Source organism: Bombus vancouverensis, chromosome 2, assembly GCF_051014615.1.
Source record: "Bombus vancouverensis nearcticus chromosome 2, iyBomVanc1_principal, whole genome shotgun sequence".
Taxonomy (NCBI): domain Eukaryota; kingdom Metazoa; phylum Arthropoda; class Insecta; order Hymenoptera; family Apidae; genus Bombus; species Bombus vancouverensis.
In genome coordinates, this window is record NC_134912.1 from 14,552,744 (window position 1) to 14,564,867 (window position 12,124).

Here is a 12,124-nt window from a genome sequence, read left to right on the forward strand (position 1 = left end):
TTTGATAAATAGTTGGATATGATGGCATCTAAAAATTGATGTCAATATTAAATTGGCAAACGTTATTAACGTAACGTAAATTGAAGTAACGATAGACTGCAGGAAAAAAAGAGGTTTGGAGTTTGAGTATCTGAAAGGTATGTGATTTTTAGGTGCAACGACGATTGGACTGGAACCAAGTGCGATCAAAAACCGTGCGATGCACGCTGTGCGGAACATGGCCAGTGCAAGAATGGAACTTGCGTTTGCAGTCAAGGATGGAACGGGCGACATTGCACGTTGCGTAAGTAAAATATTAATGGCATCGCCGGTGACGCCGTTTAAATTCATGATCTCTCCATTTTTTCCCATGGAATGGTAATTGTAAAACGTTGATGTAATCGCGGATCAAGGACTTCGGATATTCAATGTCATTACTTTGTTATTTTTATTACTGTTATTACTGTTATATTATCGTTATTGATTGTTTCCGATGTTACTCGTAATTAGGGCAGTAGATTCGAAAAATGATATCATTCTAAAGATAGATTGTATAAGAGTGAAACAACGTAGATATAGGTATAAAGAGACTTAAGTAGAGGAGGTCGATACTTTGTCAGACAGAGCAGTAAGAAACTATCGTTTAATAATAATTTAATAAAAACAAGTAGAAATGATTTTCAAATAACAAATAAGTGCTATCCCAGTACTGTTATTTCTCTTATTTTTATATAATTATTTATGTATTTTGTTAATTACCTAAAATTTCACTTACTACGTTATACAACTATGTATGTATGTATGTATATACTGTAGGATATTGTTAGGAGTATTGATCGATCGAAACTATATTTCACTCAAATAATTTATATTGTAACGTTATATCAACCAAATGTTAATTAAAACTATACAAGAATCGTTCCTATCGAAAAGTTATTTCCTCTATCGCGAGATATATTCTTTCATGGAATCACATGTATCGTTTATTCTCCCAACACGGGGCTAGTATCGATTTTCAATTAGCTCCGATCGTTGCCCGATATCTTCAATTAAAACATTCACGCCGTTCCCTTGACAGCTGGATGCGAGAACGGATGCAGTCGCCACGGACTGTGCACTCTGCAAGATGGCGAATACAGTTGTGGATGTTCAACCGGCTGGGCGGGAAGGGATTGCAGCATACGACTCGAAATGGAATGTAATGACTTTATTGACAACGATCAGGGTGAGTGTATAAATATTATAAGTAGAAAGAAATGGTAATAGAAGGAACAGAAGATTATTAGACCAAAGCAATTATAATCGTGTAATTTTTCATGATATATACTTTTTCTACTGCTTTACTATTTCACCTATTTTGATCTAACCTAAAAAAACGAAGGCAAATATTTATAGAAAATATAGGTGTCTCATTGTGGAACAGCCTTAAAGGCTATTCAAATATTTTCTATTACAGTAATATCTAATTTTTTCCTACTGCCCTGAAGATTAAAAAATGTTTTAAATTTCGACGGAAGATTCAAAGACTGTAGTGATATTAAATACACGTTCTTTTGATACGTTACAAATTCCTAAAGTTCCAAAAACTTCTAAGGCGATTTCACAATTCCTATAGAATTCCAATAAAATTGCGAACTTCCTAAACAGCTCTAACAAAGCTAAAAATACCTGAAGAATTTCAATAAAAATCGAGTTTTATCCAAAATTAAAATTAAACGATAATTTCTTAATATGTATATTCAGCGAACGTTTGATATAAGAAGTAATGTTTCTTAGATGGCATGATGGACTGTTCTGACAGCGAGTGTTGCTCGCACGCAGCTTGCGCAGAGCATATCATGTGCCTTACTAGTAATAATCCCGTGGACGTCCTTCTCCGCAAACAACCGCCCAGCGTGACCGCGTCCTTTTACCAGCGCGTGAAATTCCTCGTTGAGGAGAACAGCGTACAAAGCTACGCTCATATGAACGAGTACACCGAAAGGTAAGATCGACCACTTCTTCTCACACGGTTCTACATTCAGTCAATCATTCTAATATTTATAGAGGAACGCTTAGTTATATATACTTTATTTTTACGACGTCTAACAGGATATAATTGCGTTTCGAAGAACGAGCGAGTCGTTGACATGACATCAAGTGCATTGAATTTTTCTTCAGCTTCTAAGAAAAATCTCTTTCATTAGCTGATTCAATAGAAAAATTGTATTAATTACATCGGCGACAAGCAAGAAGGGACATGAAAGGGAAGGTTTGAATGTGTCACAGACTTTTACAATTTTGTAATCGGAGTTAATTAGTGGAAATATTTGAAAGTTGAAGTGTATATTTGAAGTTGTCAGAGAATAGAATGTTTGTCTTTGTAATTAGTAGAAACTACTTGAAATTTAATTCCATGTTAAATAGAGGGTTTAATTTATCCTTGAAATATTAAAAATATTCCATTCTTGTATTGCATTAATGTATTTGTCATTGACACATATGCATACCATGGGAGAATCTGTGTATTTTAAATATTCGAAAAGAAAATATATTTTTTAAATTAGCATTGCCACGTCTCTAGAAATTGAAAAATATAAATAACCGGTCGGAATGTTTTATTTAATAATAACGAATTTCTTCGATCTTTAAAACTAGATACTGCAGGAAACATTCAATTGTTCCCCCTTTCGAGTATCCAACGGGATAAAATGGAAAAATCTGGGAAAGATTAATTTTCAATCATAACAACGTCTGGCTCGTTCGATAGTCGTCGATACTTACACGTACCGTTTAACTAATGAAAAAGAAAAGAAAAGAACAAACAGAAAAAAAGAAACGTATAGCATAGCTGCGTGTCATAGTTTCTGGCCTTTTACATTTTTCGAATGCGTTTGACATATTACGCGGCTGTTACTTTCCTCGTTTTTATCATCCACGAGAACTGCGCAGATCATTGATTTCATTCAGAAGGGACATTGTTTTTGTTTACCCGTACGGTACGTTAACGATGTGTTTCACGTAAAAAAAAAAGCCCGAAGAATATATGTATACACATATGTGCAGTATGTGTTATATATACATGCAAAAAAAAAAAACGTGAGAGAAGCACATCGTATCATTCGAGAAGCGTAACGTGTCTGATCACACACGGACGATGGTTCCGCCGAAGAGTTTTGTTTACGTGGTCCATTTTTTCCGACGAAGCTTCACGATGGGGCAAAATAGTAAAATACCATAGGAAAATCGTTCGTTGCATAACTTTCGGCAATCTCCCCTTTCGTATCGATCTGTTACGATAAAATTATCAAAGTTCTAAATTGTTCTTCAAATATTACATGGATTATTAAAAAAAGAAAAAGGAAATATTTTTTATAGCGATTTATATACTACAATAGTTGTCAAATATTATTACACTTCAGTTTACAAATATTTGTCTTTAGTCGTTTTGCTTTTTTTTCCTTTTTTTCTCCAAATATATCGAAACATAGAAGATCACAATGAGAAAGGAATTATTTAAGGGAATTGTTTCGTTGTTAAACTGTTTTCTTGCACTCGAGTAGCGTTTTCCCCATCGTGAGCAATTTTTCAGTGTCGAAAAAAAGAGTGGAAAAGAAGAAAAAAAGATTGAATCAGATTTACTTGCACCGCCATGCCAAACAATCCGGTATATCCGTGACAGCTGAATTATCAAGAGAGCCCCCGGTGGGTGACAACCCTGCCAACCCTCTAACCATCCTATTCCTCGTGTTTCACCCTCTCCCTCCCCCGAATGCCGAACGCGTCAGTGATCATCTCGGAAGCATTGTCGATCAAAGGAGCTTCCTCGCGTGCATCTGATATTAATTGCTAGCAGTTTAGTCCTGTTTCATGCCACGCTATGAATCTTGTCTCGCGAGATGAATTCGCGAAGGTTCTTCCAAGCAATCGCGTTTTGCAAATCTTCTTCACCTTATGAAACTAAATCGTTGATATTTGCTTTAGTAACTTATTGTTTGATAAAATAACAAAAATATGCGTTTTCTCTGTGTCTTAAGAATAGTGAAAGGGTTTTGATAAATGGGTTTCAAAACTGTTTGCTTTGCTGAATAGCTAGGGAATTTGAAATAGACGTAAAGCGAACATAGGGTGAAACGAGAGAATAAAGCTATCTAGTAACTTTATAAGTAACCATATAGGATAAAAATTACTTTACGTGCAGTTTCAATGCTATCCAATCGTCGCCTACCGTTGCAACAAACGAATTTTATCCTATTGTTAAGTTAACCTAATTTTGTAACTTGCCAATATTATAAATATAGCTTTGCGAACAATCAGCCTCGGAGATGATGCCCCAGCGTGTATTTTGAATGAACTAAATAATTATAGAACTCCTTTTACTGAAACCCTTCGCTCAATTTCAAGACGTATAATACGCTTCGAATCCATCTATTAACTCAACAAACCAATGTTTTATTTTCCAAGCGTTGGTAGAATTATCCTTTGTGTCACATAGCCTCCGAAATAAAGAAACCATTCTGTTTACGAACAGTATATTCATCTGTTCCCTGTAACATGTAGATAAAGGAGTAATAACTTCATGGAAGTATATCGCGAATATACGTCACTTTGGTAATTCGATAAGCGAATAAAAGCGAGAAATTTGATCGGGCGCGTTCACGGTCAGCATCCTTTGTTCGACACTGATGAAGATTTGCTCGGGACGCGTGCTGACCGACGCATCGGAGCGGCAGCGAGCGTATTTCGGGGGATTCGTGTATTTTGTCTAGTGTTTATCCTCTGTGTGTACCCTTGCCACCACCAGATCACCATTCACCCTACAGCCGAAGACCGAAAGAGGCTCCGTTCTACGTACAGACTGTGAAGTACAGACCAAAATTCTGTCGAAAGAAAAAAAAAAAAAGACAGAAAAAAGATGAAAAAGAGACAAAGAAATTGAAAAAAAAAAGTCTGCACACGGAGAAAATATTCGAGAGACTGAATTTTCGGTATTCTCGGTCGGTTAGTGGATTAAGTTATCCGTGCGAAGTTTTTTCTTTTTTTTTTTTTTTTTCAATATACAGCTTCTAGGCATCGCGTTGTTCCGTAAAACAAGCGCGTCATACGAACAGAATAATACTTAACCTTTGAACGGTAACGCGATAAGCAGACCGTGTCGTTTTCCAAATTTCTCTTGTGACTTACCAGCTATTTCGGCCATTTGTTTAAGCAGTTCACCGACAATGGGAGATTCATAGATAAAGCGCACGAGGGCGGTCGAGTCGCGGTTTTTATCCGGAGATATTTTGATACAAATATCAGACTACAATCTGTTGTTGCTTTTTCTTGAATTATTTTAGTACGAGGGAACATCGATAGAAAGAAACAACGAATTCCGAGAGTCGATCGCCCACGAGTAAAATTATTACTAGAAATGGTAGACACAAGTTTGAAATCTGCCGCGGTTCGGTCGCTTTTCTCGCGCGTCCACTAGCAGTTCAACACCACGAAATCGAACGTTCTGCGTATGATACACGATAGTTCCGTGTGTGTCCGAGAAAGAGACGTACGGAGAGCGGAACGGAAGTTTGTTTGGTCCTGTTGTAGCGCCCATTGTTTCGTCGCGGTATTGATCACCGACTTTCTCCGAGCACCCTTGCTGCCGCCTTGAAACGCTTCTTCCACTTCGATCCACATGGATAAAATTTTTTTTCTTTTTTTTTTTTGTATGTGCTTTACATACGCAACTACTCTGCTTGGGAGGCTACGCGTACGTGTTTCACCGGTCGAAAGAATGGTATAAGCTTTGTACAGTCTGCATTTAAAACGCTGTTAGAATTACAATCTCTTTTTATGGTGAGGGCACTTTAAATGACTAAAGGATACGAAATTAATATGTAAATTATGGTTGGAGACGAGAATGATTCTTTGTAAATAAAACATGTTAACGCACGAGAAACAAAATTGTTATAACCAGACTGTCTGTTTTTGCATTTGATTAAAATGGTTTTTATTTCGTATTTTTTTACTTAGATTTTTATTTAGTTGTTTCGGAGAGAAAATTTGAACTTCAACAGAAGGACGTACTTAGAAAGATATGGTAACTAGATGAAAAACATCCTGATTAAATATATAAATATTTTGTGTAACGAACAAAGAAATTGTGGTTTACAAGATAATTCTAGGAACTGAGGTAAGCTTTTCTACTTACAATTAGTGAAAGCATAAGAAAGTGGTAGAGAAAATATTTGTATAATAACATGAGCTTTATTTTTCTTCAAATTCACAACATTGCAACCTACAGCTTCTATCTTTTTATATCTTTTGCTTAGTTTAAACATTAATTCTATTTCAAAATTTCATATATTTATTGATACATATCACATGAAGGAATTTTATTTGACCTTATTTGTTCTTTTTATGACAATCATTTGAATGCTGATGTAAAACATGAAACCCCTTGTGAATTATTTGCTTTTTAACATTTATCTTTGATACATTTACGCAAATATAATAATTTGCTGAATTGATAATAAAATTCACTTAAAAATGGTGGCAATATATAATTACATACATAAAATCAAATACACGAATTTCGTTAAACTTAACAGAATCATCTTCTATCATTTTTTCAAGCTTTCATAAATGAGTTACAATCAATTTTAACGTTTCGAAGTACTTTTAATATCAACATTTATTAGTTGAAAATTCAGGACAGTCACGATCAATCAGATAACTTCTATCAAATATTCAGTCATCAATCAATCAATATCAATATTCAAAATTCCCGCCAAGGCGAAGCATACTCGTTTCTTAACTTTGATTTATCTCTACATAGAATCACCGTTTTCCAATCATACTACGGTAACTACTTTCTCCTTTCTGGAAAATATATAAAATTAAAAGGTGTAGAGTAAGACTTGCAGTTTGTATCATAGTATAAAATTAATTTGGATCATTCGCCAAGCGAAAGAAAGAAAGGGTCGTTTTTTATGAAACGACCCAGAGAACGCTAATTCTCCCCACCACTTTCAATGGAATCTCGAGCGTACAGACTGCATACAAGTATCCCGGTGAATCAGAAATTCAGGTTGGCATCGGGATTGCTCGGACAGAGCGTAATCAATATTCGAAGATCGTCTGCCAACATGGCAGTCCAAGCTCCGATGGAATCTCTCCTCATTGTCAGTTCGAGGCTCGGCTTCGATGAGCGACGCGATAAGAGGATCCTTCGTGCGACACCCGTTACTCGTGACTCCCTCGATACGGGACGAATCTCGAATCGACGTCGATGTTGGATTCCAAACGAAACGACGACGGCCATGTCTCGTTAACGCGTGTGCAGTACCCGTTCCAAATGCATCGATCACGCGAAGACGCGCTGGAGCTCTCCATCTCTTTCTCTCTTTACTCTGCCTTTATATATTACATATACATATATATATTTACTTATATATGGATATTATTATATATACATACATATATATATATATATTATATACACGTGTATAATCGTCGTATATATACAGATGTGTGTGCGTAGTTTCCAACTTGTGTCTGTCACGTGTATTACCACTCTATGTTGGATGAGTCTGTGAGTGACTGCGTTCATGTTGCGTGACTGGCGAAGATCGCGTGTGTGATGGGTACGCTTGATTAGTGTGTGTCTACGTCTATTGTTTCTGTAACGGCGTGCGGAACATTGCGATAGAGCATTCGATTTTCGCCGCGAGATTCGCGCGTACACGATCAAACTTGGCGCGAACGTGCAATGGGGTGGGGGAGATGTCTAGAGTCGTGTAGTGGGGATGAACCTTCGGAAGTTAACCTCCGATCGAAACAATCGTAGAGAGGGAATCGAGGTTCGCTATATCGAAACGGTTATGCCGCGATGGCGCGAAAATTTGAAATACATAAATGAAAAACGATGCAAAAGAAAGGGAATAAAGTCAATAAGGTATGATTATGCGAAATAGACGATTGCTCGCGCAATGCTGCGTACGCGCGTCCGTTTTTTTGCCCGCAAACGCGGGTTCTGTGACCGTGGTAACGCCCTTTCTTCTCGTTGGTTTTTTCCCACACGTAGTACGTTCTGGAGTTCCTTTACACCGCGGTAAGTTGCAGCTCAAGCTCTCTCGCTAATCGTTCATTAATCCAAAAGAAAAAAAAACAGAATTTTTTTTTTTAATGAAAGAAAAAAAGCAAGAAAAAGTTACCTTCTATTTGCTCGTTTCGCTCGTAACATTCATCTTACATGTTTTTTCGTATGTCCCATTATATGTAATCTATCTATATATGTATACGTATGTTCATACCCTTAGCCTGCGTATCACGTCTCTCTTTTTCTCTCTTTCTCCGTTTCAGTTATTGTTTTTGTCTCTATACTACTCTATATATATTCCCAGTTGGTCTTTTTCAACGCTCTTTATATTTCTTCTATTCTATCGACCCTGGTTCAGCCTGTTATCGATTCAGTTACGTTACCAATTATGTTTGCCAGTGTTTGATCATACCTCGCTTATTTGACTCGTCTCTCCGCCCTTTCAAACCCTCTATACTCCGTTTTTAATCGCCTGTCTATCGTTTTCCTCTCTTCTTTCCATTCTGTCGCTCTGTCATTTTTTAGTTCCGTCGCTACCTTTTTACCTGTCTACCTGCGTATTTGTTTCTGTCATCTCCGACTCGACGGCTGCCGCTTACTGTTCGCGTGAAAAACAAATTTCGACGAGGTTCGATGGTCCAGCTTCGTTAATATCACTTTTGTACGACACAGGGAATTCGAGTATTTGATAATCGAACAAAATTTACGCTGATTCGTTTAGCAGTTGAGTTGTAGCCCTGTAACGATACCAAAATTCGAAACCTAAATCGCATTTGTTTCGCCTTTAATCTAGGGACTTTGACGGGTCGATAACAAAACGAATCTACTTTACCGATAGCCTTCAAACGGGGAAAATTTAAAATCAATCGAAATCGCGTGAACGTATCGCCACAGCCAAAGGGTCGAGCACTCTCTTCACACCTACATTGAAAGTATAATCGTATCGAAGTGTCTCTGTGTTATCTGTGATATGTCGTCGGATGATCGTTGTCTATAATCCTGCCGTTGTCCGCCCTTCTCTCTACTTCTCTCTTTATTCTGTTTCGTTCCTTCTCTGTTGTTCTGTTTATGTATTGTCATCTTGTCCTGTTTAGCGCTGAGTTCTTAGCTACTATTACTATGATCGCCCTGATATATACCGTAACCGGCTACAAACCAAGTAATAGTATGTTTGACAATCGTGTAATTTTTTACGTAACGATATATATCCTGTCTGGTCTTGTGTTGTTTTTTGTGTTGCCAGGCTTGCACTTTTTTATGTACGTTGTGTATTTCATAACCCCTTGTCGAATTTGTTTCTAGTGACTTTTTGTCCCCTAGCATCTTATACACGAACGCTGACTTTATTGCGCGCCTCTTGCGTCAAAGACATATATATTCTTGCGTTCCAATTTTTTGTTCAATTGTTCCTTTCCGTCGTTTGTCGAGATAAATTGATGATATAAAATATTATACATCATCATTATCAACATATATATATATACATACATATGCAGTAGAGGAGATACAAAATCGTGGTACAAAATCAAATAAAATATACATATATATAAACGATGAAAACGAGAATGAGAAAACGTGTTCACATCACGTTATATTGTTCCGAATCGACGGATCGGCAATAATTACGAAATCGGAACCGTTCAACACACAGCTTTATGATACAGGATATGATACGAAGGACCCGAACGACCATTCCCTCTCTTGTCCCTTGTCTACGTCTGTTATCACCTGTCTACAATGTGCCAATAACCCCGTTACACCAAAAGCCCTGTGTCTGTCTTTAACCGATCCGTGCTATCTACCCACCGAAAGTTATATCTCATACCAAAACACGACAGAAACCCTCTTTTGGAGAAAATCGATTCGTCCGTATCCGTCCGTGGTTCACGTCAAAAACCGGAAATAATTTCTTATAAATTAGAAGACAGCAAAAAATTTCCTTCAATTAATATCGCATAACCTCGCGGTTCGAATGTTTCAATTTTATACGAACGTTTTGAAAAGAACAAGAATCAAGAGATCATTTGAAATCGTTTGAGAACATGTTATTTTATTCGAGAATGAGAAACGGACGAGTATCTGAACCACAGAAAAGTTTTCAAAACGAGAAAGAAGAAAAAAGAGCAGGCAGAAAAGAGGAAAGTCATTGACACGTTTGAAAGTGAGCGCGCGCGGGAGGAAAAGAAATATGGCGCGATGAAAGATAACTTAGATAACCGTCGTATCGCTGACCGAGATGGAGGGAAAATTTCCAAGCAAAGAGAGATAGAATTCGGCATTGCGTCGGTGTATCGCGCGATCTCTCTATCGAGATACCGTCATTCTTTGATTTTTCTTTCTTTACTATTTTTCTTTCTTTTTCTACGTTTCCATTATTCAGTCTTGCACACATCTAGGTTCAGTATCCGCCGCCAGATGTCGGTGTGTCTTGAAATTGATCTACATATATATATATACAAGATATATCATGTACATATATATATATATATATCCGTTTCTCTCTTCTTTCCGTTACGTTTTTTTCAATTTGAGTTAAACTGATTTGCGTTTCCTTTTTATATACCGTTCACTCTGGTTTGTGGATTTTCTATTCTTATTTTTTTTTTACCAGTAGTAACAACTGTGCCTGCCACCTTGCTATGCTCGTACTTGGAGGATCAGAACCCCGGTAATGTTTGATCCCCAAGTCGCCGATGGAACGAGAATGGTGGCACGGTGCGCGCAGCCGGAAGTGCACGGCATTGCTCACTTTCCGGGACGATGATGCGATCATTTGTCCCTTGGACGAATTAGATATCGTCTGACTTTCGATTCACGGGGGAATGTGTGGATCCTCCAAGAACGAATCATGCCCCCATACGCAATCCCTTAGGGACCAATGAATATATATATATATATTTATACATATATCGAATACATCTATGCAGCTTGTTGTACGTGTTCTATCATATTTTCATATTTTGCTAAAATTGACAAAGGAAAGATGATTCTTCATTACGCGAGAATAATTTGGAAAATATATTCCAGTAGATGAGTTTGAAGGGGCACTGTGAATGTTAAGAAAACTTCATTATTTTTTATTAGAACAGTATTTCATGGTGAATGTTCAAATATAAGATGTTTAACCTGTTTATAAAAGTAAAACTAAATTATTGTTTTAATATTATTTATTAGAACTATTTTCTTGATTATAAATTCGGCAAATGTAGATGTAAATATCTCGACACCCCCGTAGACTCATTCTATGTAAATTAAAGGTGTTTTCACGTTTCATGAACTCTAATGAACTAAACAGGATAACTTACAATAAATATTTTAAATTCGAGTTTCTTTATGTGAAAACAACTCTATCGTGATTATAATTATTTTTTTAAAGAAAAATACGTTCTATTCTAATTGATTTCTTTATACATTATTAAGTCTCAAGAATGAAAAGTTATCGACTTTCTCAGTATTTTAAGATGTTTTTTATTTGCGGATATAGATTACTTTCTCCATATTCTACAAATGCGGGAGGCATTTGTGGAAAATATCTAATCACTGATACCAACCTGTTTGTGATTTATAGGTATTGTTGAATTTTCATACAGCATTCTCCGATTAAACAACTTTTTGTACAATTCTCCAACGAATATGATACCCCAAACATGGCGCAAAATGTTTTAATCAGTTGCAGCTTCCGACTGTACAGTTTGCACTTTAAATATAATCTGCATAATTTTTATACATAAAGTAATTATAAATGATTATTAATATTATAATTTCTTTCAGTTCCATTTTTTACTTAAATCAGTGTCTCACAAACATATAGAGATGGGTAATTAAGAATCACCGTATATAATATCTTCGTTCACAAATGTCGTTGCTCATTACACAGCGCCCCATAACAAGCTGCGTACGTATGTACCCGATTCACAGCATATTCTCTATATATTATTATTATCATCATTATTATTATTATCTTACCTACCTATATCGATCTCATTATATTCAGCACTATTACACAAATCGCTTAAAATATTCAGCTTCAACATACTCCAACTTTTATATATCGCAGATAATCCAGCCCTGAAACTTATTACGTAC

At 36.5% G+C, this 12,124-nt stretch overlaps 1 protein-coding gene and 1 long non-coding RNA gene across 5 annotated transcripts in view; one reads left to right on the forward strand and one right to left on the reverse strand.

Annotated features, from left to right (window-relative positions):
- Ten-a (Teneurin-a transmembrane protein) overlaps window positions 1-12,124 on the forward strand; it is a 113,553-nt gene that overhangs the window by 87,610 nt on the left and 13,819 nt on the right. For 3 of the 4 annotated variants that reach the window (XM_033345371.2, XM_076624303.1, XM_076624297.1), the window contains exons 7-10: window positions 153-283; window positions 1,058-1,204; window positions 1,756-1,963; window positions 8,024-8,050. In XM_033345371.2, the coding sequence (XP_033201262.2) occupies window positions 153-283; window positions 1,058-1,204; window positions 1,756-1,963; window positions 8,024-8,050 (513 nt within the window). The remainder of the gene's footprint in view (window positions 1-152; window positions 284-1,057; window positions 1,205-1,755; window positions 1,964-8,023; window positions 8,051-12,124) is intronic. The other variant, XM_076624307.1, reaches the window with a different exon arrangement.
- Window positions 6,611-9,317, reverse strand: LOC117163260 (uncharacterized). Its single transcript, XR_013060075.1, has 3 exons — window positions 8,871-9,317; window positions 8,154-8,775; window positions 6,611-8,075 (listed from the first exon to the last, which is right to left on the reverse strand). It is a non-coding gene; the product is annotated as an uncharacterized LOC117163260 (long non-coding RNA).